General features: G+C 39.1%; 1 protein-coding gene across 2 annotated transcripts in view; it reads right to left on the reverse strand.

Moving 5' to 3' along the window:
* Positions 1-362: 362 nt before the first annotated feature.
* Mllt3 (MLLT3 super elongation complex subunit) overlaps positions 363-26,185 on the reverse strand; it is a 296,116-nt gene continuing 270,293 nt past the window's right edge. For both annotated transcript variants that reach the window (XM_004658414.3, XM_004658415.2), the window contains exons 6-11: positions 23,790-23,865; positions 21,735-21,864; positions 19,410-19,509; positions 12,565-12,636; positions 11,395-11,466; positions 363-3,720 (exon numbers count right to left, since the gene is read on the reverse strand). In XM_004658414.3, coding sequence (XP_004658471.1) covers positions 3,589-3,720; positions 11,395-11,466; positions 12,565-12,636; positions 19,410-19,509; positions 21,735-21,864; positions 23,790-23,865 — 582 coding nt within the window. In that variant the 3' untranslated portion in view covers positions 363-3,588. The remainder of the gene's footprint in view (positions 3,721-11,394; positions 11,467-12,564; positions 12,637-19,409; positions 19,510-21,734; positions 21,865-23,789; positions 23,866-26,185) is intronic.

Below are 26,185 nucleotides of genomic sequence, written 5' to 3' on the forward strand. Positions count from 1 at the left end.
TTCTACGTCCTCGTCACAGGTTTACAGCAAGATTACTCTGGTTATATGTATGTATAAATATAAATATAGGAGCAGTACATAGCATTAGTACACAAAATGCTAAGGGTGAAAAGTAATAAGCATCCAGCTAATGACTCCAGAGCTGACCACTTCCATAGAGAAAATGAACACTAGCCACGAAACACTGACAAGACCATTTCAACACTGAACATCCAACTCATTACATAGGTTGAGTTAAAAAGTGGAAGAACACAGTCTCTCTTCAGCAAGTTTCTTAAGTACATTTGTGGGGCTGGAAATGGTAAACAGGATGTTGTACAGGCCTGATTTTTATTTTTTCTTAATGATTAAATGGATCTGTAAACGATATCAGCAAAAGTTTTATTTGTTTGGAAGAAATTTCTTAGTACAAGAAAACCAATTGTATTTGCTCTTTCCACCAAACAGGAAATTATTCAGGTTAAGAGATTTGCTTAACAATTGAAAAAATGTTTAGAACACACTCTTATGAGGTCTTGCTGTTTGTTATTTTCCCTAAAGTTCTTATCTCTGGTTGGTAATTTTTATGTTCTTCTTGACTGTGACACAATATGTGGACAGCTCTATCTGTCTGCAGAGTATGAGGAAGGTGTGATATAACTACACATAATTTTGTTGCTAACATGTTTAGTGTGTCAAATAGAAGGACTCCTTCTCACACACCTGTAACAAGGGGGAAAAGTTCTGTATCGACATCCCCTCCCTCAAATCACATGGGACAAATTTAAAGACAGTTTATCATACTCTGGCTGGTTCAAACCATATTCACATTCATCCAATTAATTTTACTTGAAATGTCTATTTATATATTTATATATATTTATATATATATATACACACACACAATAAAGAAATTAAACCCTGCCATTTCCCTTTGTGCTTAAAAAAACCAAAGCCACTGTTAGGTTGCAGATGTGTCAAAAATATTCTTAAGTTTCAGAAGTGAGTTTATAAAAATGTGGCAGAACTAAGTGGGCTACTTCAAGAGAAGCATCATACCTCTTTGAGATTCATTATTACTTCTGTATGTAAAAATTACATGTGAACAGCAAGTGGACATCTTGAAATAAAACCTGTAACATGACTCTTACTCCAGGATTTTGTGGTACTTTATGTGATACCGGAATGAGTAATAGACTGGGAAGCTTTTCTGAATGTGGTTATTAGTCTACAAACTTACATTTTATGATATAAAGACCTCTGCACTGTCAGCTAATTTTCCCTATCTAATTTTTTTTATTACAATAGCTGCCCTTTTCTGAACCCCCCTTCCTAAGTTACTTCTTTTGGGGGGATAATTTCTCATCTGATCTTATTTTTATTTATAACTTAAACAAAATCTAACAATGCCAAATTATATTTAACCACATAATTTGGTTATAAAAATAAAAGTGGCCCAAACTACATATGTATGTTTCTAGTTAAATTACACAAATATATTAAGTAAACCATATGTTTTTCTGGTTTAATGAGAATGTGTGGATTTGTAGTTAGACATTTTCAAAGATTTTTAAATTTTGCAAACATTATTTGCATATAATCATAGCTCTCCCTTTTCACCTGTAAAGTTAAAAACAAATATGACTAAATCCATACAACAAATTCATCAGCCACCTGATGTCTTAAATGACTTGGAAATTCTCTATGTAATTGCACACTGTAAAGCAGACTGTATGGCAAATGCTTCAAGTACGGTTCATGCCAATCTTCATGAAGAATCATAACATTCTTGAAAAAGTACACTTGTCCTCTGGGAGGACACTTCAGAGAAGTCATTTACAAAGACCATGGCTGTATTATAAGTTTCTAGAAAGAAAAACAAATAGTTTCTTTGGATAGAAAGAAACAGTGTAAAAAAAAAAAAAGCAACCTTTTTTAAAATGCAGAAATCACTCCATTATTAATCTGCATTTACATTACTGCCTGAAAGAATGGGTCTGGAAAGACCATTTTCTGTACAGACACTAGTTAATCTGTGAATGAAAAGATAGCATCTGTCATGGGAACAAACGTGGGGGCACTGGTCTGTTAACACAGTAGAGACTTTCTTAAGGCTGATCCAGTGACGAACCTTTGGATCCAGAAGTCTTCATCTCTTTTCAGTTGAGCTCTGGTAAAAACGAGGAAGGTGAGCCGTTGTCAGTTGTAAACCCTCCATTTATGGAGAGTATAGAATAATGACACCAAAAGTACTTTGGTTTTTTTTTTTTCTTTTAAAAATAATTTGCTTTCTTTTTGCATGCCACAGGACAGATTTCTAGTTTCAAAACAAGGGTACAACAAGAACAAAAATCTCCCCCCCCCAACCATTTTTACTTTCACCTATACACGACTTCCTTCTGGAAACATCAGCAAGAGACTAAACAGGTATCCAACCACTGCATCTACAAATTCATAGAGTCCGTCATGACAGAATAACCAAGCATTTCCCCCAAAGAAAGATTTAAATTTTTTTAACTATAAAAGAGTCTAGAAGAATTGTACGTGAACAAATAAAAACTTTGATTCCTGTCTTGTTTTGTTTGGAAAGATGATTCCCATATTGGAAGCTGAAGAGAGCTGAAGCTCTCACTAATAAATAGATCCAAATTAAGAATTTCTATAATGCTTCTTTAGAAAACAGGACCAGAATTCCTCAGTTTTAAGTGATGATCCTGTGGAAGGCTTTTACTTCCATATTCACCTAACATTGCAACAGTAACACAGACACAAGAATGTTGGTGACAGTTCAACAATGGTGGGTTTATGACGTTACAGGTACATTTTCTGTTAAAAGTCCTACGGGTTTATTGACTAAGGCTAGACAGCAATTCAGATGATCTTATTTGGTGCATTTTCTACCAAGGTCCAAGATCATTACATGGATACAGCCAAGGACTGGGCCCCAACTTTTAGGAAAAAGACCACAAAGAAGAAAATCAAGGTGGCTATTTGGTCCCCCCAGCTGACAACGGTGTCCTGGAAGTGGGAAAACAAAAGGTGGGAAACACAGGCTGAAACAAGTGAAAGGACTTGGAGAAAGTTGGTGGAAGGTGGCAGGGTACGCGTGTAAGGTCACTGGGCTTGGGGCGGCAAGGGTGCTGCACAGAAAGAGCACCCACGGACCAAGTACTTATAACATCTGGTGGTGTCATTCCCTCGAAGCTTCAGAGTATCTGTATGTGATAATAAATAGATCAGTTATGTAATAAGGCAGTGTGTTGAATATGCATTCGTCCTGTGGAATGAACCACCACAGAGAGATATGATACCATACACATTCTTTGAGTTTTCTCGTGTTGTGTTTGCTTTGTTTTCAAGGCTATCCAGGCTAACTCCTCCTGGGGGTTTCCTTGGAGAGAAGAGTGGTCCACTGAGGCTGGTTGGTATAACCTCTCCTTTGTCAAGAGATGATGACTGGCTTTAAAGAAAAATAAAGCTGACGGTTGTTTGATTTTTATTTTTTCCCTTTTGGTTGTATCATTCTGAGTGTTTTCATATAAACAACAACAAAAAAAATCACAACCAAAAAAAAAACAATAGTTTTTGATGCATCCAGTTGTTGTATCCTCAGGATGTTCCAGATGTTTCCAGGTAACTCTGTAATTTACGGACTGTAGTTTTGTCCAGTGAGCAAAGATCAAAATCAAATGTTGTATTTGTGATATGAAAGTGTCCAGTTTCTTCTATGAGGTTCACGATCTGAAGAAATAAAGAAGACAAGGTTTGGGCAATAAGCAATGGGCATCAAAGAGTGAAAGAAAAACATGGAATGGCTCAAACTTCCTGGAAGCACATAAGAAACACAGTGCTATATCTGTCAGCCAATTTGGCAAGCCAAAGGTATATTAAGCTTCTTAAAGAGAACAGTTAACCTGCTTATACTTAATAAACAGATTCAAATCACTCAAACAATATTTTACTAAAATGGGTGGTTAGGGGAAAATAACATTTCAAGACCTCTTACAAAGGCGACTATACTTAGTGAATGTAAGGGAACTCCGAAAGAAACAATGAAATTCTTTTTAAAAGAACAGAAGCCAGCTGGGGAGATAGCTCAGTTGGAAAAGTACTTGCCTTTCTACTATAAGGACCTGAGTTCAATCCCACATAAAAGAAGTGATGTAAAAGCCAGGCATCAAGGTTCACTTGTAATTCCATCCCTGAGGAGGTGAAGACAGATGGGTTCCTAGAGCTTGCTAGATAGCCAATCTAAATTTTGGCAAGTTCTAGGCAGTGAGAGACACTGTCTCAAAAAAGGAGGACAGTGTTCCTAAGGAACACATGACACCTCTGCCCTCCATGCCCAGGGGCACACACATGCATACAATGTGCACCCTCAAAACACTCATGGACTCACATGTATCCACCCTTGAACACATGCATATAAAAGTAGCTTTGTCTCCCATTATATAATTTTATTATATAACTACTGAACCTTTAAAGTAAAGACTCCATAAAGAAAAACTAGAAACCATATCCCCTAAAGATCACACGTACTGACTGGGAGTCACCAGAGAGCCTCTGGGGTGCTGGACTATTTTACTGTTGAATTTGGGCTCTGGTTGCATAAGCTGTATTATTTTCATTTAACTGTATATGTTATATAAAAAACATAAATTTACTACTTTTCAATTGTACTCTATTGACTCCCCTGAGTGTTTTGAGGGAGAGACATTTTCATTAGAAAAGGAATAAATGCTATCTCCCCATGAAGAGTAGTTACACTTTATGTTGTATAATATTGGCCCCAACCTAGAGGAAAGTGCCATGTTCAGTGCTATGCTGACAAGGTGTTATCCTCAGGACTTCTGAAGTTCACTCTTATTCCTGATGTGAAAGACTCCTATGTGAAATGCCATCCATTCTCTTAGGTTGGCAATAATTTTATTAGAAGTGCGTACTGTGTCTGGTTAATGTGATTAGTGCTGTACTTACAGGAGAGGGATGGGAAATAATCTGGGCAAGCTTTGTGGGAGAAGGAGAACTGGGCAAGATCCACGGGGCAGATGCGTGGCAACTTCCATTTCTGATGTGCTTGTTTTTGAATCTCTTTAGTTCAATTTTCTTAAAAATAATTTTAACTATTTCACCTAAGCTCTATTAAATGAAGTTTTAAATTATGAAATACTACATTGAAAACTGCAGAACTGAAATTTGCAACCTGCTTTTCATAAAATTAGTTTTCCTTAAACTTTTGAAATAATCCCCAAGTCTTAATGGAAAATGTGCTCTTGATTCCTGAAGTATTTTTTTTTTTTTTTGCTTCCACAAAAGCACAGAAAACCTCTTATGTCTCAATCCAATTAATTATACAATTCCAGATTGAGCTGTTACTGTATTACCCAGCCCCTGGAACTATTTTTTGTAGAGATAAAACTATGGCCTTAATAATAAAATGAGTTACTCCAATTGTGTAATCATAATAGAAGCTGCAAACCAACTACCTGATAGCCATATATCCCTTTCTGAAGTTTACCATTAGAAACCCAACTTCCTGAGAATGGCAACATACCTAGCTAAAATGCTTGCCTCCTCAGATGTATTTGTATCACTTGACAGATACTACTATTTACTTGTCAGGAGTCAATGGGCTTGCAAGAAAATTGCTGAAAAGGTTATGAGCAATGGACATATGTCTTTTATCTTCTGTCACTCTTATCTGAAAGAAAGATACTATGCTTGGAAGTATAGTGCATCTTGCCCTCAAAAGGATGACTGAACATATGAACGATGGTAGGGCAGAAAGGCAGAGTCTGTATTCTCAGTGGCACCTTTCAAACTATCAACTGACAATGGATTACTTATCCCTAAGGCTGACTGATACATTTTGAGGAGTAAATGGGGAAGGGACCCCTTACTGCTTTAAACCATTGGACTCAGGGTTCTATTACATGTATCAGGATATTATTAAAATTTATGGCTAAAATACATCATTCATGTAGAAATAAACAAGGTATTACTCCTGGACAGGCACAGTGCTCACACTGAAATCTTAGCATCCAAAGAGGCTGACGCATAAAGACTGCAAGCCGGAGACTAGCCAGGGCTACAATACTGTGACTCTTTCTCAAAAAGCCCCTGTCATAATCATCATTAGATACGTATATACATATATTACTCTTCATACAAAAAATCTAAATGGACATACATTTGTTTGTTAATTAGTAGCACAGAACTTTGGACAAGCCATTACACACATACATACACACACACACACACACACACACACACACACAAAACAGCTATGTTCACACACAAACCTTCCATAGCAATCAGATAATATATACTTGAATTAACACAAACTGAATTAAAGAATTTTTTCCTACATAAATTATCTTTTGTTGACTATATTATATAGCAAAATTATAGACTTAGTGAAAACCAATAGATTTCAGCACAGAAAGCCAGATATGGTAGCACACATACCTGTAATTCTAGCATTCAGAAGGCTGAGGCAGGAGGATGGCAAGTTCAAAGCCAGGCTGGGCTACATGGTGAGATTACATCTCCAAAAAAAAAAAAAAAAAAGTCAGAATAGGAACAAACAGCTTTCTCAGAGTTACTATAATTTGGAGCTTATACAACAGAGACAAATACCAAGTAGACCTGAATGACTTCTGCCCCAAGCAGCTGACAAATCAGACAGACAAGAGCCCTGAGCTTGGCACACTGAGTTCTGACTGCTCATGCGGCTGTGGCTTTACCACATTAGAGCATCAGACCCTCTGCTTCCTCATCTGCAAGACAGAGCCCAAGCCCCTGCTTTACTTATTATGCCAGGTTGTCAGAGCATCAAGTAAGATACAGGAAGTAAAAGTTCCTTATAAACTATAGCTTGCTACACAGATTAAGGCACTGGGGTTATGATTACCATATAAACAGAAACTGCTTTAATTACCCATGGGGGAACTAAACAGTACATTATTATCAGACTTGATACCTTTCCCTCCATCCCTTAATGATTTAACTTTTTCACTAGCACTAAAATAAATGAGGCAATATAAACATAGATACTAAAATTCAAAAAGGCCTAACTGAATTGGAGGTTGATAATCATAGTAAAAGTTTTCAGGGGGAAGGGAAAGGGCAGAAGAAGAGATGAAATGACTAAAACTGTACCAGGTAAATGAAGTAGAGCTCTGTGGTGGTGTGGATGGATGTCCCCAATACATCCAGTTTTATTAACACTTCTTGGATTTCCAGTTGCCTGGCTGGAAGCAGTGTCACTGTGGGCAGATCTTAGATCTAGACCTAAGGTGTGTTTGGGGGCAGATTTAGAATTCCAGCCTAAATGTATTCAGGGTGCATAAGTTCCTGGAGTGTGCTTATTTGTGGTAGCTAATGGTTGATTTTTCTTTCTGCATGAATCTGTAAAGAAGGCTAGGTTCATCTGCCATTATCAAACTTCTCCTGGATCTGTAAGCTTCAGTAAATCCCTTCCTCCCATAAACTGTTCCTGGTTTGGAGGTTTACCCCAGCAGTGTGAAGCCAATGGTGACAAGCTCTATAATTTTTCTTTTGAGACTGACAGGGAATTTACTCTTTAGGACACCAGTTTTCCATGATTCATACAGCTGCTCATACATTATTTAACAATAAACAGAAATGAACGATAAAAATTGCCTCTAGAAAAAGGCCACTCAACTTTCAACCAAGTAAACACTTCTGCTCAGCCTATCAGCTCATGTGCACTGTAACATATTGATGGTTTCCAACATTCCAAGCCAACCTCCAATTTCTTCTGCCACAGCAGGACCCCTTGCCACCTGCAGACAGACAGACAGACAAACACACACACACACACACACACACAGGGGTGGGGGAGGGTCAAAGGATCTGATAGATCTAAGTCAATGAGCCCTGTGTTTTTGTGGGAGTATATGAGAACATATCAAGGTGGATGCAGGGAGTCCTAATGCACTAGTGGCGTTGAAGGCACTTGGGGAATTTGGGGCTATTTGCCAAAGGGAACAGCATTAATGATTTGAATTATTAGAGCATGTAGTCATGTTCTCAATTAAGTAAGGGCTTCATAAAGAAAAATAAGTGCACATTCCTTTCCAAGAATCTTGATAGCTCAAACATCAGAAACACAGCATTAGCATGTTTTATTCCAGCAAAATAGGCCACAAAACCTAAGAACATACCACTAATTCTCAAGGGCTATACTGCATTTCTGGAGAAATGCCTTCTCTGTGATGCAGTGTGACCATGCCTTGCTATCATTATTGTGCACATGAAATAGTAACAGAAGCTAGGGTGAGTGCAGGTAAGAAAAGCACACACAGATACAGGATACACACACGGGTGGTGGGACAAGGAGCATGTGTAAACTGCTTTACTCACTCTTCAGAGGATGGTTGCTGTGAAAACATTTGTGATGGATTATTTCCTGCCACATCAGCCTTTTGGGGGCATCATGTGGCTGCTGGGTGCTTTATTTTGTTCCTTGTGAACAGGGTGAGATCTACTTATTAAATCTGTGGCTCTCTCTGCCAATCTCAGGTTTGAATTATACAAAGGTAGATCCACTATTTTTAGTTTGCTTATATGTTAAATGACCAGGGGGAGTTCTTTCCATCCAAATCAGTCTCTGATTGTGTGGGAAATCATGGACAAACTTCACTTGCTTTAACCACATGTTCTAGACTGGAGCTTGTTTGGTATAACCCAGGTCTTCTGTCTGTGGACTAGGAAATCCTGTTGCCACATGCCCCTGCGTTAGGAGGTAGGTCATCAGACTCCAGTCTATAAAGGGTGTTAAGACATGACAGATAATTTCCCAAATGGAAGAAATTATTTCTATCAGAACACTTCTCAGGAAGGGTTCTCTGTGTTGTTAAAAGGAGTGTTCCAATATGCCACTCATTCTTCAATCCTGGGAGATAATTCTAAAAGAAAAATAGCTGGTCTCCAAATTGATAAACTCTCCCCCAAGGAAGCCCTTGTTTACTCATTTTCTTTTTCTTTTCAGAGCAGGATACAAATCCAAGCTGCACTGCTGGGTGGATCAGAAATGTACAACTCTCCTTTGCAAATAAATGTGGAGCACGTAGTTTAACAAGGAATCATATTACTAATCAATCAGAGACACCACTTCTCTTCCTGGACTGTGTCTACTCTACTGTATTTTATCCTGTGGAAAAGTAGCTTGGGAAGACAGTTTCTCACGATTCAACACTTTCTATTCATTAAATTAGATTCGAGAGCCAGGGTAGCATTTCCCCCCAGAGTAAAATAACACTATTAAGTACTTCTTGGGAGCTAAATAAAATTGCCTGGCTAGATCTTAGGATAGGGATACATTTGACAGGAAAGGACCAAGGATCCCATTCTGGGCCCACCAGACGTTCTGCTCCCGGTGTTGATGTCTGCATAGTAAAGAATACATAGACTGTGGTCTGCAGTGCATGAGATGAGCAGCCTTCAAGGTAGAGAGGGTAACAGTAACCCTCCATAGTGCTACAATAGGAATTAATTAAGCAGTAAACCGTGACAGGACATGCATCACGGTATCAGAATCACAAGCCTCAGCTGCATTACAAGGCAAAAGGCCAAAGACTGAGAGCTTTCAACGAGCCTGGGAATGCAATTAGGGTGAAATGCTGGGTGCCCTAGAATGCCTTTATGCCAAGTTAACAATTCATAGATATTCCTCTTTCCCTCTCGAACATTGAAATAATCCACTTGGGTGGAATTGTCAAATAAGCCTCCTTCCCTCACAGTTTTTTCAAAGGTCAAAATAAAGGAAAACATTAAATTGGAAATGCCAATGACATCTCAGGGTAAGATCCTGACCAACAGTCTACTGACTGACTGTGTTTTCCTTGTGAAAGTGTCCCAAGCCTGCCCAAACATCTGTCTAACCCTCCTGTGAAACCCACAACTGAGGTTCAACTTGGTCAGCTGTTCTCTAGTGGCTCTGAATTGTGTTTGGAAAAAGATGGCTAAAAGACTTACCATCAGCAATCATTCATAAGTCTCAAGAAATTGGTGAATGGCAGACAGAACTATTTTCAGTTGCCTGAAAGACAGCTAAAGAAACATAGCTGGTTCTCTGTATCAGTGGGTTCTACACTCTGAAATTCAACTAACTATGAACTGAAAATACTTGGGAACAACTTTGTCTGTACAGAACATGTACAAAGTTTTTCCTCATCACTTCTTCCTATCTAATATAGTATAGCAACGATTTACAACACATTTATGTTGCACTGTGTATGTATATAACCTATATAACCTAGAAATATGTTGAAGAATGGAAAGCTGTGATAGATACAGTACTGTGTCATCTTAGAAAGTTAAGTGGACTTTGATATCTTCAGTTGTCTGGAAGCAATACTAGCTCAGGATGTGAGTAATGGAAAGGAAGACTGTCCAGCCAAGTATGAGATGTGACTTAGGTTAGGCCTCTCAAATCCTACTCCCCCAAATGCAAGGAATGGAACTTATCTACAATTAAGAATCGTAAGTATATGCTCAATGCCTTTGTTTAAAATTTGAGAAGGGTTAAAAGTTTATCAGACTAATAGAGAAACTTGGTGAATTTTAAAGTGTATAGTTATAGATTTAAGCAAAAATGTACACAGAATATAAATGTGGCCATCAGCATTAAGCATTTAAAAAATAATTCACACACAGCTGGGGCAGATTAAGTACTAATTTCAAGTTATTTGAAAGTAATAAAACATTAAAAAATAAAAAAAAAATCTATAAGTCTATCCTGGAGTTTGGAATATACAGTCTCTCAGTGTTAAAGGAAAATTACTTTTTCAAAAACCACTGTTAATGTAATAAAGGCATGAACTGTATTTGCACAAAAACACCCTTCTTATCTTCTCAAAATATCACATTGTACTAATAAAAGTTTCCTCACGCTATAAGCATTCCACAGTTGAGTTCATAATAATAGAACGCACATTGAACAAGATAAGGAAAATGAAGAAAATATTTATTTTCCTTAGAATAGCATTGGCAAAAGGTTTCCAGGTTGAATCACAAATGTTTACAACACTTGACTCAAATTCTTATCACTGTTTTCCCATGAAACCAGAAGCCTGGACCCAAAGGTTTCTGCATTCCCACTCTCCCCTCCCTCAGTCCACATTACAACCACAGTGGGCAGGGGGGAATCATTGAGTTCCAGTGCCACCTCCATAAGTGCTCAATTTTTCTGATTTGGGGCCAGAGCTCCAAAGTGGACTTCTAGGTAGGCTCAGAAATGAGAGTCCTCCTCAGATATTTCTGCAAATGGTCCAAGCCCCATTCTGATTGTGTGGGGCTGCTGTGACCTCAAAGTAATACCATGCTAGGCCAGGACAGACTAGGCTTTGAGATTTAGGGGGAAGGGTTGTGTAGAGAAGCATTTCTCACCTGCTGCAGAATGTGTCTCTCCCTCAGAGTCATTAACCTTCTGTGGAGTTCTACCAACTCGTCTAGGTATGCCTGAAAGAGAACAGTGTTCCCCAGAGAAACAAGAAGAAGCCATCATGAGTAACAACACACAGGTAGCAATTGGGGTGGGGGCATCCTCATTCCACCACCACTCTCTCCCATGCTTCATGGACTCACAGCCCAAGGCTTCTGCCAATCAAGGCTTGACCTTTACCCTTGTATATCAGCTTTAAAACAAGGGTGGGGGGGTGTGCACCTATTTGCTCTCAACAAAATTCAAGTGAGTAGACTCAGCTTCCTTCAACAAGGCCTTGGCAAGGAGTAGGGGAAATCCAGGGATATACTGTCAGTTTAAACTTATGTTATCACAGGCCACTTTCTTTCTTTTTTAATTCTTCAGTGTCAGAAGACTTCTGACTAAGAACAAAAGGCCCAAGTTCAAACATGTTAGCATCAATGCATATTGCCAGCTATGAGAGGGCAAATCCTTAGTAAGAAGGGGGAGGGGAGAAAGGGTTCCTTGGCTATAGCAAATATTGCTAGTAAACAATGCCAGTAAGTGGACCAAGAAAGTGTGCTGAAAGGTAAAGAGCACTATATATTAGCACCTACACCTGAAAAGCAAGTGAAGCTGCTTTCACAAGCTCAGACTCAGGAGTCCTTCTCAGGTTAGCTAAAAGCTGTGTGGGTACCCCAGGCCCCACTTTCACAAAGGCAAAGGGGACATTAGTGAAATGTTAGAGGTCTGTCTGTAAGCCCCACCCAAACCAGGTGACTGACATTTCTCTAGGTCTTGAAGTGAAGAGTTCATTCAGACTAATGATACACATCTTGGGAAAGCATTGCACTGTGGTCTGGTGTCTTTTCATTTACAGCTGTGATTTCTTAGCCCACTACCTCTAGGACAATCTTTAGACAGATTTGATGTTCCTGAGGCCCTTGGCCATGTGGGCATCATGACAAATGGTAACATAAAGCTGTATTTAATACTGGATCAAATGAACTACAGAATACAAGGAGGAAGTACTCATGTGTGAGTCCTAGTTACTTCCAATAAAGATGAAAGGAGAGCCAGCAAATATGACTGAAGAAAACACTACATGAGCTGTTCAGGGCTGCAGCACTCCCAGGAAAGAACTGGAAACCTACCTTGTCACATTCACCATTCTTTATTTGCTTATCTGATTTGTTTTGCTTTATTGGACTTTTCACTTCAAGAATCTAAGGATCAAAGAAAACACTGTGTTAAATTTCATTTCAAGTACCTACTAGTTAGCCACCTACATAAACCAAAGCACTCACCAAATGAAATTTATAATAACTTTGTTTTCCAAATAGTATTCTCCTCTTTATATTTTTCCTTTACTTACATTATTTTTTTTATAAAATAAATTACTTATACTTTAAGTGCTAAATCAGAGCAATAGCACTTAGGGGGAAAGCTGATAAGAAAACTGATCTAAGCTTCTAGGGGTACTTCTCTAGTGTGACAAGACTCACACATACACACACGCACAGCAGCTGAGTTTGAGCTATTCTGAGATTACAGTACCCGCCAGAAAGACTCTTTTCCTGTTTATTCTGCTGCCTCAGCATGGCTGCCAGTGCTTAGTGGGCTAGGGATCATAAAAATTCTCATCCTTCACTATCTCTGCCCTTCAGGTTCTAGCAGCTCATCCCACTTAGCTGCTGCAGCTTTGTGAATGAAGGCAGCCATGAGGTACATAGGATGGGACTCTTCACTACAGAAACAGAGAAGGGACTGTGTTGGATTTGAAGGCATGATGGGACTCTATGTGGTAAGATGCCAGGCGCCTTTCCTTTCATCCAGACCAACTGCGATTTAACTTAAGGGCAGTAGCCCTACGTATTGTTCCGAAGCTTTGGTAGAGAATTATATTTCAAATTAATACAAGGATTACTAGTTAATAAATGCAGTTGGTTCATTACACTGAATCTTCAAAGTTGAGGGTTCTGGGGAAAATATTTTTAAATAGCTTTCATTTTAACAAGTTGAAGATGACTAAATTTATTAATGACAAGTATTTATAAATGCACATAAACAAGCTAGGTGTGGTGGCACACACATTTAATCCCAGTACTCAGGGAGCTGAGGTAGGAGATCTCCATGAGTTCAAGACCAGCCTGGATTGCAGAGTGAGTTACAGGTCAGCCTAGGCTAGAGTGAGATCCAGCTTCAAAAACAATACCAACCCCTACAAATGCACATAAATATAAAAAAACAACTTGTCTTTTTTCATTATAACCTCATTAGTAAGCCAGTTAGAATCAGAAACCAGTATCTAGGAGTAAAATGGCAAGTGAATAGTGTATTATAAGAAGTCTCGGAGTCCTCCCTCTTTTCCCTATACTGAGCGCACTGTCCTAACTCAATGCACAGCTGTGTTCACTGTCTACTAAAAGATTCAAAGAACATTTAAAGAATATGGTCACTTTTAATTTATAGTGGTGGCAAGAATATGGGATTGGATGACTAGTCCTCTCATTTAACATTCTGGAGCCTCCAAAGATGACATGAAAGAGATGAACAAGTTAATATTCTCATTTAACTATGCAATTGTTGCAATTGTCCACAACAAGTAAGTATTTTACAGGATCATGTAGAAAGACCAAACACTCCTAAATAAAAATATTTCTCTTTGAATTGACTAATACATGTATAACATGCACTCTAATAATCCATCCTTCCTGAGATTCACACTTACTTTTCATCTTTAACATTAAAATAACCACAATAACCAATTTGACCAAGCTCACTTAAGTCTTTTGACTGTAGACAGAAATTACTGACTAGCAGAGGCAAGGCAATAATTTTTAAAGGGCTCCACTGTACAGGAAGCCAAGCACTCCATGACATTCAGAATTTCCTCCTCTATACTGTTGGAAATGAGACCTCAAGGGGCTAACTGGCTCTCAGAAATGAAGCAATAAGTAGGTCAGTAGATGGCACTCCTGGCCAACTCAGACACAGGCTGGGCAATGTAGAGACAATCCACTGAGATTTCAGGCAGGAGGGGAAAGGGGCCTGCGTGCTTGCCTTGTGTGTTACAGAACTGAATTTTGTTCCCATCACATCTGTCCCTCCCACGGTCCCATCCCCCCACTCTTTGCACTCGGGGTGTCTGAGGATGCTATATTTGCAATGGAACTTTGCAAACTAGGTTTAGACAGCCCTACAACCTTCTCTTCAAAGCAGAAAATAGGCAGAACATTTGGATGCTTAAGTCCAACCCCACACATTCCGAAAGTGCGACTACACAGAAGGGCAAAATGCATTGAAATCCTAGTTTCTTTCTTCTGAGGCTGCAGTGGCAGGAACAAAAGCTCAGGGTGTCAGTGACCCGCCTCAAGTTACTGAGTGGCTGCCCAGAGAGGGCTCAGTTAATCTTCCTTCTTTGATCTCTCCCTGCTCCAAAATAAACAGCTTCGTCAAAACCTTATTCTGAGAGAGCTGAGCCCCGCTGAAGACAATTGTTTTATTTATGATCATTTCTTATCTTTAGGGAAACGACTCCAGAATATAAAAGTACAACACCTTGTTGTCTACAGGCTTATTTCAAACCAGTTTAACTGGATAGACTCTTTTGAATTTCCTTCACCATGCCTGGCTGTCTGCAGGTGATTTATGACATTCTGAATATTAACTCAGATCTAGTAGGTCACTTCCTCCCTCAATTCCTGCCTGTATTCTCCTCTTTTCCCTGCACTTGGTGAAAAAAAAAAAAAAAACCTGGTTTTGTTGTTTGTTTTTTAATTCACACTTTGGGGTAATAAAAAAAGCTACCTCTTGCTAAACTAGTACAATACTATTCAGTTTTCCCTACTAAACTGTGCAGAATTGAACAGAACCACCCAAACTGCTGAGCTACACTGCTGATACGGCCATCCCTAAAAGCACAGTAAATATGAGTGGGAGCACTTCTGAGGACATGGCTTGCAAATAACATTTTCAAGATTATCTATCCCTTTGTGAGGAATTACAACTCAATTACTTGGCAGATAACATTCTCTACTGATAGATTGTTCACGTTAATCATCATTAGTAGCTTCTAACAACACTTAGGATAATTACTTGTTTTGTTGACATGTGGCTCTTTCTGTGGTCACTTTCTTTAGGAGTTAGATAATATTTGATTTATTTAGCACTTAAGCTCTTGCCTAGTTCCTGGAAGATTCCAGAGAAGGCAACAGACCATGCTGTTTGTGCCTGGTCCTTCTATGCGAACTTGCAAGATCATTATCGTCTGTGGGTAGAAAGCAGCTGTGGTTTGGATTTGAAATGTTCCTCAAAGGCTCATGTGGGGAGTTTGGTTCCTCACAGCAGGTTACAGAGGTAGAGTAATTGGGGACTGGCTGGCAAATGACTGCTCTACCCTTTTCAGTGGATTCATCCACTGATGGGTTTGCACGGTAGTGGGATATTGGGAGGTGATGGAAACTAAGGAGGTAGGACCTAGTTTTCAGAGTGGGTTCTTGGGGGACTGACTCTCATCTCTAGCCCTTTCCTTGCTTCTTCTCACTGCTGTTTTCACTCACTGTTTTCCTGCTCACATGAGATATGCTCCATCACATGGCCCCACCATGATGTTCCACCTCACCATAGGCCCAGAACAATGGAGCGAGGAGACAGTGGACCAAATTCTCTCAAATTTTGAGCCAAAATATATCTTTCCTCCTTGAAGTTGTTTTCCTTGGGTATTCTGCCACATTAATGGAATACTAACTGACACAAGTCAAAAACATACAGGTCTTCCCTGTATGTTTTCATCCATTTGATTTGATAGAAGTTTCAGATATCATGCTTGCACATACATGCTCTGTAATGCAAGCTCCCCACCATGTACACATTCAAATATAAGACTAAAAACACATTCCAGAGAGTGAAGTTTAAGTGACTTTCAGGATTTTAAGAAATGTTTGCTATCTTACTCCCCAGTACAGAGAACTAAGAAATCCTAATAATCACAATATTGAAACAATGAACATTTCATCATGGATGGAACAGGAGGGCTTAAAAAAAGAGAGACAGAGAATAAAAAGAGAAGGAGGGACTAGTTACAAAGAAAAAGTGATTCAGTGGAAAGGGGAGAGGGACAAGAGAAGGTAACAAGAGAGTTTATGGCAAAATATACCATGTACATGTATGAAAATTGTCAATAAAATGTAAAAGAAAAAGAAATACTATTAATATGTTTTATTGGTTGGATATGTACTTAAAGGATAATATCACATCTAATTCATTGCCTACTTATTTGAGGGTTAAGAAATCATTACAGGGGCTGGAGAGATGGCTTAGTGGTTAAGGCACTTGCCTACATGGTTAAAGGACCCAGGTTCAATTCTCCAGGACCCACGTAAGCCAGATGCACAGGGTTGCTCATGTATCTGGAATTCCTTTGCAGTGAGTAAAGACCCTGGTATACCCATTCTTTCTGTCTGACCCTTCCTCTCTCTCATTCCCTCAAATAAAAATAAATTTAAAAATGAAAAAGAAATCAATACAGAATAAAGTTTCAAAACACTTTCCTGCTCTTAGCTCCAAAGCAAAGGTCCAAGGAGGTAAGTACTTTGGTGGTATCTAATTTCCTATAGTCCAGCTTCAGGTGAAAGCTTAGGGACTTCACTGTCATGCTTGTGGATGAGTGGAGGAAGTGATACATGCATGGCTGGGTGTTACTGGCAGGTAGATGTACCAAATAAACAGCCTATGGAATGAGTGAAATGCTATTTAATTAGATAAAATGATTTTCACACCTTCAGATAGATGATACTATTTGTTTTCTGTTTTGTTTTGCTACACAGATTAAAAAGAAGAAAAAGAGTTCATGGGCTAAGAAGCATGCTCAGTCAGTGAAGTACTTGCATTGTAAGTACCAGGACCTGAGTTTGATTCACCAGAACCCACTTTAAAAGGGTGGGGGGGAAGCTGTGCATGGTGATGTGTTCCTGTAGTCTTACTGCTGGGGCAGTAGAGGCAGATGTATCCCTAAGGCACACCGGCCAGCCAATCTAGCCTTATTAGTGTGTTCTAGGCCAGTGAGATACCCTGTCTTAAAGGAAGTGAACAGTGTCAGAGGAATGGCATCTGAGGTTGTCCACATGTACCCCCATACTCGTACTTGTACATTAATTTATACTCCAAAAAATTAGTAAATAAGCAAGTCTGACAATGAACCTAAACCTTTCCCTGAAAGCAGAGTCCGTTCAAGACCGTGCATTCAGGAACAGTGTGAAAGGTAGGAGCTTGTTGCATTATGCATTATGGTCTGAACAGGGCTGTGACAGCTGCTGGAGACTGGTGAGGATTTGGTGAGAACACACCCACATCCTTAACTCCTTACTGCAGAATTCTAATTCTGATATGCTGAGCACTGGAAGCAGAATTCAGGCCTAAAGAGGGTTAAATGGATATAAAAAAACAGTCAAGGTCCTAACTCTATTCTTTTGCAAGCTCTTCCTAAACCACAAAGGGATCGCATCTATGTAGTTGTCTAGTTGGTATAGGGAACTCCTCAACTGACTGGCTATGATGCTGTTTCCCCTCATTTACTTCCCCCTGAAATCCTGGCTGTGGTGGATGGCAGCTACGCCAGGCGACAAGATGGCCAGGTCAAGGGCATTGCTGGCTGCTGAGATCAGAGAGTAACAGGACAGCAGGGCCAGGATAGAGTAAGATGAGGAAGTAGGGATTCACTCCTCTGTAGGACACGAACTCCAGCTGAGTTGTCACTGGTACAGGGACAGGCACTGGCACTGTTCCTTCCTGACATGAAAGACTTAGGTTGTAGATGACCTCTAAAGGCAAGAAAATTTAAATTTTAAGAAATCTTTGTGTTTACTTTATATAAAGTACAAAAGAAATATATTCAGCTATAACAGCATTTACAAAAGAAAAATCACAAACTCAGAGGCAAGGTATTCTAACTTATAGGGTACTTATGAGACAATAATCTTAGAAACACAACCTTTAATTTCAAGTTGATATTCATATGGTAGCTTGAATTAAAACACTTATTGTAGAGGTCATGGGAAATCTGCCTACACAAAATAGCAGAGTAAAAAAATGCACAATGAGGATTTTACAATGTTCCTTATACTTGGACATAGCTTATATTAGTAAATAATGAAAATATCCCAGCCATACTCATTTAACACAAGCTCTTCCTCCGAGTTTTCACAATTCTGTTTATACCTTATCTAAATAACTATATTCTAAATTGATTGTCAAATTAATCAGATTTCCTTCAGTGTAATTTGTAAAAATGGTAAAGGTAAGCTTTTCTATATTTTATTAATCATTACATTTTTTAAAAAAATTATTTCCAAGAAGAGAGAGAATGAGAAAGAGAGGGGGAATGGGTGCATGAGGGCCTCCAGTTGCTGCAAACCAACTCCAGACACATGTTCCACCTTATGCATCTGGTTGACATGGGAACTGGGGAATAGAACCTGGATCTTTAATCATCAGAGGCAAGTGCCCTAACCACTAAGCTATCTCTCCAGCCCTTATTTTTTTTATAATCTCACTGTCTTACACTCTGAACATATGGTCTATCATCCTCCCAATAGCCTGTGAGAGGGTGGTTAATACTATGTACAGAAAGAGACACTGGATGTCAGAAAAGTTTATTTCTCACCAGTAAATTATAAGTAAAACCAGGCTTAGTACTAGCCCCCAAAGGTCACATTCTTTACTAATTCAGTCACCTACAAGCTTGGAATGAATGAGTAACACTCTGCTACCACCTCTGCCTATAGCAAAATCACCTTTCCAATGTCCAACGATAATACTCACCTCTTACGGCAATAGAAGTGCTTATTTACCTTATGTGTCTACTGCTAAGGTTGTAGAGTCCCACTTATTTGGACCAAGAGGGACTTTGTTTAGGACTGACAGAAAAAGGTGTGTGCTAGGTAAAATTGATTATACGTAAATCTGTAGAGGCTTGAGACATACAAACCCCTAATTTTACCTGGTTGTTGTTGGTTTTCAATAATGGTGGTGGAGGCTCATGATGTAGTGGAGAAGAAGCAGAACTGCTCTCGCTGTCACTGCCATCACTCAAGCTGACTCTGAAAAGAAACCCCGAACAATTATATGCATCAATGCCACAGACAACAGTCACATATCCACAAAGGAGGACACAAAAGACAAGGAATCCAAACACCACCTACTGGAAAGCTGATCTGAACCGCTGACAACATCTACTGGTCTTATTCTGTATCTGGACCCATGTTAAGTGCTTCACCTGCTAGTTCTTCTTTAAGGATCACCAAATTCATAGGTTTATAAGTGGGGAGTTAGAAACATCAGGTCCCTCATCTATAGCCACAGAGGTAAAGGGGGGCTCCAGGATTAAAATTTGATGGGACTCGAACCACCGCCAATGATTTTTGCTGTGTCCTGATCCAATTATATGTAAAGTACTCAACATTAATTCAATAATTCATTGGAAAATGTGCTCTGGACACAGTGACACTGTGTTTGAGATAACTGAGTTGGGGGAATATCTTTCAGCATCTAAAGACAGTAAGAGTATCACCTTCTCCCCTGTTTCTTTTTTTTTCTTCTAAAAATATGAAATTTTCTTCTAGCCAGAGATGTGCTCTTTATTGTACTCTTCTGAGTGTAGGGCCTCCTGTGAAAGCGGGCTTCTGTGGTTTTTCCCTCTCTGCTTATATAGTAACCTGATATATTCTTCTCAGGTAAAGAAAGTGCTTTAGAAGTCAGGGTAGGTCCTTCTTTCCCTCCAAACAGGCAGTCGTATCCTAGCTCTATTATACATTCACACAGACAAGATACAAACTAGGAGACGAAAAGGATACACTGGAACATCCTTTTAGCAAAAACTGATGGAACTTGTTGTTGGTTTTTTTTTTAAACTATATTACATTAATGAAGTGTTCAGCTGAAGCACTGCTTTCAAATGCTTCTCGACTGAAGTGGAAGGCTGAGTATTTAAATTGATTAAATAGTTGAGACTGCACAAGTGCTCTGAAGATTCAATGTTATGTGGAGCTCCTGTGTTACCGACATGTCAGGCAGGAAACAAGCAAATACAGGTAGGTCAAATGTGTGCCATCTGACTCATATGGACTTGAATTGGACAGAAGTGGGAAAGCTACAAGCAGCTAATCACAGAGTATACAGATATTCTAAACAACAGCCTGGGAAATTATCTAAAGTTGTTTGTTTTTTTGTTTTGTTTTAAGCTTGGAGGGATACCAGCCACTGTTCAGGCATTTGATTGGTCTCAATAAATCCCTTAACTCTAACTTTTGGCCTATTTTGGGGTCCTTTTGCTCTACCCATTTCCTTCTTGTCAGGTCCAAGACTTCTAAAAGGAAATGATGCAAGGCCAAGGTCACAAGGGTCTTATAAAAGGAATACAGGCACGTGTATTGGGGAGGCAAGGTGGAGAAAGATGCCATGAGTGTGGCTGGCTATAAGCCACAAGTCACTGGAGTCACTGAGCAATCTGGAGGGTTTTGACCCTATGCTGCAGTTCTTAAAGGACACCAAGGAATGGCCAAACTGGGGAGTGCAGGGTGTGCCATGTTTGGGTTAGGACTGCATTCGTTTTAGGCTTCTCTGGGCCATCTACATGTTCTTGGATAATGAGAAAGATTTAGTGCAATATATTACAAATGTAATTGGATTCTAAGTTCAAATACATTCATATTTTCTCTACTCAAAGCACATTAAAGTATGCATGCCTACTTGTTGTTTTAATGATAAAGAAATGATATCCTCAAGGCAATTTCAAGTTGACTATTAATTATAAGTGACATGAATTATCATCTTATAATGTGGAGTTATGCCTCACAGCATTAAAGCTACTTAAGGAATCTAATTGTCAGTACACTTAAAAGGCCTTTTTTTCTGGAAAACACACACAGGTGATTCTAGTTTTAATTAGGTCACACACAATTCACCAGTGCCAATTATGTTTTTCAAACTACAAACAGCCAATACTGTTTCTTCACATCTCTTAAGCAACAGGTCTATATCAACTCTTCAGATCACATGAATATACTTTTAGATAACATGAACTTTTAATGTGGCTTCCTTCTATAAAGATTTTATGGGAAAGGTCCTCCCCTTTCTGAATAAAAAAGGGGGAAGCAGTTTCTTGTAAAAGTGAGTGTAAGTATGCCAGGGTGCCTCAATTTCAAATGAATGTACCACTTGCTGCCATTGTGTATGGTGTTTCGCACCTTTGTGAGTCCAACTAGTAAGTAAGTAAAAAATGAGGTGTAAAGGCATGACTGCACAGGAATCTCTCCAAGATGCTCACCTGCGACTTCGACTGCCTCCTCTATTTACAGGTCTCTCCATTTCAGAGTCATTGTCGTTATCCTCTGCCTCGTCAGATTCCTCCTCATTGTCATCAGAGTGCAGATCTTTCATGATGGACCTTAAAGGACCTGAGTAATGACAGTGAGCCACAGGCAATCAAACTGGGGAAGAAGTGCCAGCACTGACCACTGGCTAAGAGAAACTACTACCTTTACACAGTGGGCTGGAGAGATGGCCCAGTGATTTAGGCATATTCCTGCAAAACCTAATAAACTGAGTTCCATAATGCATAAAGGGGAGCATGCATCTGGAGTTTGTCTGCAGTGGCTAGAGGCCCTGGCTCACCATTCTCTCTCTCTCTGCTTGCAAATAAATAAAAATAAAGAATAATCATTATCCTTATAAGTATACAATTTCACAGCCAAATTTGGTAGTTTTTAGAATTCCACTTCTCCCTAAACACCACTACTTTCATTAAAGATTCTCCAAAATATTCATTAAACCCTATTTTCTAGAATTTTTTTTCTGTGTAATTTTATTCTCTTAAAAAAACAACTATACCTAAAAAGGAACAGAAAGATCTAATAGTAAATTGGATGTTTTGTTAGGTTAATCCATGTATTGAAATGTTGAGATTAATAAATCACTGTGGTTCTAGCTTGTTCTTGGCATGGCATCCTTTGTTTAGTAGTTTTTGATCTATTAAGGTTTAGCTGTTCCTTTTATTTCAAGGTCGACTTCAGGTCAAGCAAGCATTTCAGTCAAGTTCAGATTATAAAGTATTTCAATTCCATGGTGTAATATCCTATCTCTGATCTTCCTATTGATCTTGGACAGCAGGTATTTTGGCAACAATTTTATGCAGCCAGTGTTCATCTTACTTTTTAAGAAATTCCTGGCAAATTATCAGTATGTGTTAACATAAATAAGACCATGTAGTATAAGTCAGGTGCCCAGAAAATTTAAGACAGAGGGCAAAAAGAGAACTAATTTTATTTTAGTACTGGACAGAAGTGAAAACACACACACACATATTCATTAGGAAAGGTTTTTTTTTTTTTTTTTATCTTACTACTTTGCATGTGAGGGAAAATAAGACTTTTAAAAAAATTTTAACATAAGAGATTGTACAGGCAGATGGGAAAGCAATAAAGGCATCGTTCATTCTGGATTAGGAAATTCTTAAAGTATAATCTATGACAGGAATAGCTGAGCTATCATTAAGTGTACCAAGTTCTAAAATAAATATCGACTCCTTGCAAATTCACATTCTACAAAACTCAAATTTCTCTGCTTTTGTAGTGGGTTTAATTTCTTTGAAAATCAATGAAACAAGATTTCTGAATAGCCAAAACTATCACTGTGTTTGATTATATATTTTCCTGGAAGATTAGCCTTAGTCCAAATACACACTACAATTTAATCCCTTTTCAAAGCACACAAGGCCACTCAGAATTCAGTGTGGCCAATGAAAACAGTGATGTTCAATATAATGGCTAGAAAACAAATTCTTGTTTGATACTCTTTTATCATGTAAAAATAAAACAGAGCTTACAGCTGCAGATTTTATATACACAAGGATAATATACCTAGATATTCCAGTATATTCAGAGTGCTTATTAAAAATTTACCAGAGCAGAAAATATGTTTGAAAGACAGTAAATGAACATTTGTTTTAAACATCTATTAATTTGTGAACAAATAACTGATAAGAAATGAATCTAAAGAAGAAGAATGCAAAGCTGTTTCCCTATGCCAGTGCCTTTGAAGCCTGGATTTTGCTGTGATATTTCCTTTGGGATCTCCTTGCAATGGACTGTGTCTGTAATCCTTTTGTGAAATGGGAATCTGGTGGCAGGGACTGGAAAAGGAGGAATTTCTAGAGGCTGGCCTCATATATCAGAATAATGCTCCAGTGCATTCCAAAGGGAAATAAATACAATTGCATAAAAGCCAAGTTACCATTCAAATAATAAAACAGTAGAAGGTAGGTCATAAATCAACTCATTAAGATGTTTTATGGGAAAAAAATGTCTCTGAGAGCTGTGGATACCTTGTTGCCTGGTCTGGGATGGTGTGAAGCTGGAGCTGGAGCTGGAGCTGGAACTGGCAGGACTGGGTTGCTCGGACTTTAGAGAAGAAGAGAAAGTCACCATCAGTAAGCTTATGGGCACTGCATGTGTAAAATGAAAACAATCTTGTTGCTCAAAACAGCCTTTATAAAACATCTGATGCTGTACAAGGAAAATGACTATACATTTCTTAGGTCAAAATACTAACACAGGAGAATCACATGCCCCCTTTGCTTTTGCCACTTTATTTTAATTAGAGGAAGAAACACATATAACAACTCAAAGAGAAGGAGACAAGCTCCTTGGTGCTACAGGAGGGAAGGACCAATTTTGATTTCAATTGCTATGCAGCTCTCTTCCAAAGGGCTACCTTAGTTATCCTTCCTACAGTGTTTGATAGACTCAACTGGTTAAAATATAGTAGTAATGAGGCCAAGGTCATTAGTTCAATCACATTATGAGCCAGTTAATTTCACTCTGGTCCAAGGCCATGACCCAACCCTAACCTCACTCACCCACAGTTCACAAACAGAGGCCAGTGTTCATAAGGCCCAGCCAAGCCCCACAAATGAGTCAGGGGGAAAATGTTGCCACTGTTTTAAAAAAATGCTCTTTAATTTCTCAGCCTATAAATGGGCAGGGGTGGGGGAAACATCATGCACACATGCTAAGCTCTGCCTCTGAATAAATTTCTGTCATCCTTTAATATCCTTAGCAACATTTTATCCATCCTCTTTGACCCACTCAAATGCACCTCTCTTCCTTCTCCAGATACTTGAAAACAGGTGGCTCATGTACTTTCTTACTAGGTATGCTACAGGACTATATTGCCTAAACTGGGTCCTCTCCCTCATGGACTGCAGGCAGCCAGCACAAGAAACAAAACACAAAGAACCACCTGCTTCTTGTTATCCTTCCCTATTTAGTACACTACATTGTATAAGGTAAGCACTTCATATCTGAGACTTAAGGCACACAGTTCCACTGTCTAGCACAGATTTTTACAAGAGGATTTGTGGCAAGTAAAGGTAGATAGATCACATACATGTAAATAAATATGCAAAGACAGGGCTCATAACAACACAGTTGTTTTATATACTTAAGGCCAAGTTTATGTTAAAATAGCAATAATGCTGCTACATTTTGTCATAAGAATAGACTATTTATATCCACTTAACATTCCAACTACATATTCATTATTTGAAAATTATGTGAGGCCTTCCCATGTATAGGACATATGTTTGATGACTAATCAAAGAACATACAAACACCATCAATCAGAAGTCACTAAATGAAGGTGAGCATCTCAGTTCAGTTTCTAATGTGATTTCTCAGTCTAGGAGCTGTATTCACCTTCCTCCTAGAAGACTCCAGGCCCCTTTCCCCAAGAGCACCACACTCTGCTGGCCTGGACACAAGGAAGCACTTTCAGGCATTCCTAATGCACACTTCACATCCTTAGGCTGGATGAGAAAACAGGTGTCAGCAATCTACCACTCTGCAGGAAAAGAGCCAGACAGGATCTCTAATGAGAAGCAGGCGGCTCACCAAGCCTTCACCACGGCAAGATTTACTTGAGAATTGCACAATGTCCTACACATTGCTGTTTGCAGGCCACAAAGAGGACTTGCTTTACAGACACAAATGCCTGCGCGAGGTACTCTTCATTTCTGTTGAGTGGTGCTTCCACAGTTGAGCCCTGATGGTGAGTCATACAACTGAGAGGACACTCAGTTAGCATTTGTATGCAATGCCCAACCACAAAACAGTCCTCCCAGTGTCTGAACAGTATGTCTCCTTTCTGAGTTGCTCTTTTTAGCCACGAGAAGTGCTTGTGAGTGGTACGATAGCGATAGCTCTGGGAACCGTTTGGGTGTCAAAGAAGTTTCATTACAGTGAGAAGTGAGCTCTAACTCCCCATGCTGCCTGACCAGCACACATTGCACTGGACCTAAAGGAGCCACTCTGCCAGGGCTATTTCCTGAGGGTGCCATTAACTAGGATAACAAGGGTGGACAGTGGCCTTCTCTCCAACTGCCTCCTAGTGAACTTGAGCACTGTTTCAAGTGCTATGCAGATGATAAAACCAAACCTGCAGGCAGCGGTTTGTAGCTTCTTACCTATAAACAAGGTTAGTATTTCCACAATTGCTAACAGAAAATGGGCAAAATATTAAAAAGCATAATACAATGGGAGAAAAAGGCTGCATATACCATGTTTATGATTAATGCCCTACGTCTCCCAAAAGCACATAAAGCACTGGAGAAGGTTCACGTGGAAGACACATTAGTTCTGTGAGACTATTAAAACAGAAAGGTGACAACAAACAAACTGGAAGATGGGATAAAACATTCAATGCCAATCAGCAAAAACAATG

This window comes from Jaculus jaculus, chromosome 1, assembly GCF_020740685.1.
Source record: "Jaculus jaculus isolate mJacJac1 chromosome 1, mJacJac1.mat.Y.cur, whole genome shotgun sequence".
Lineage (NCBI taxonomy): Eukaryota > Metazoa > Chordata > Mammalia > Rodentia > Dipodidae > Jaculus > Jaculus jaculus.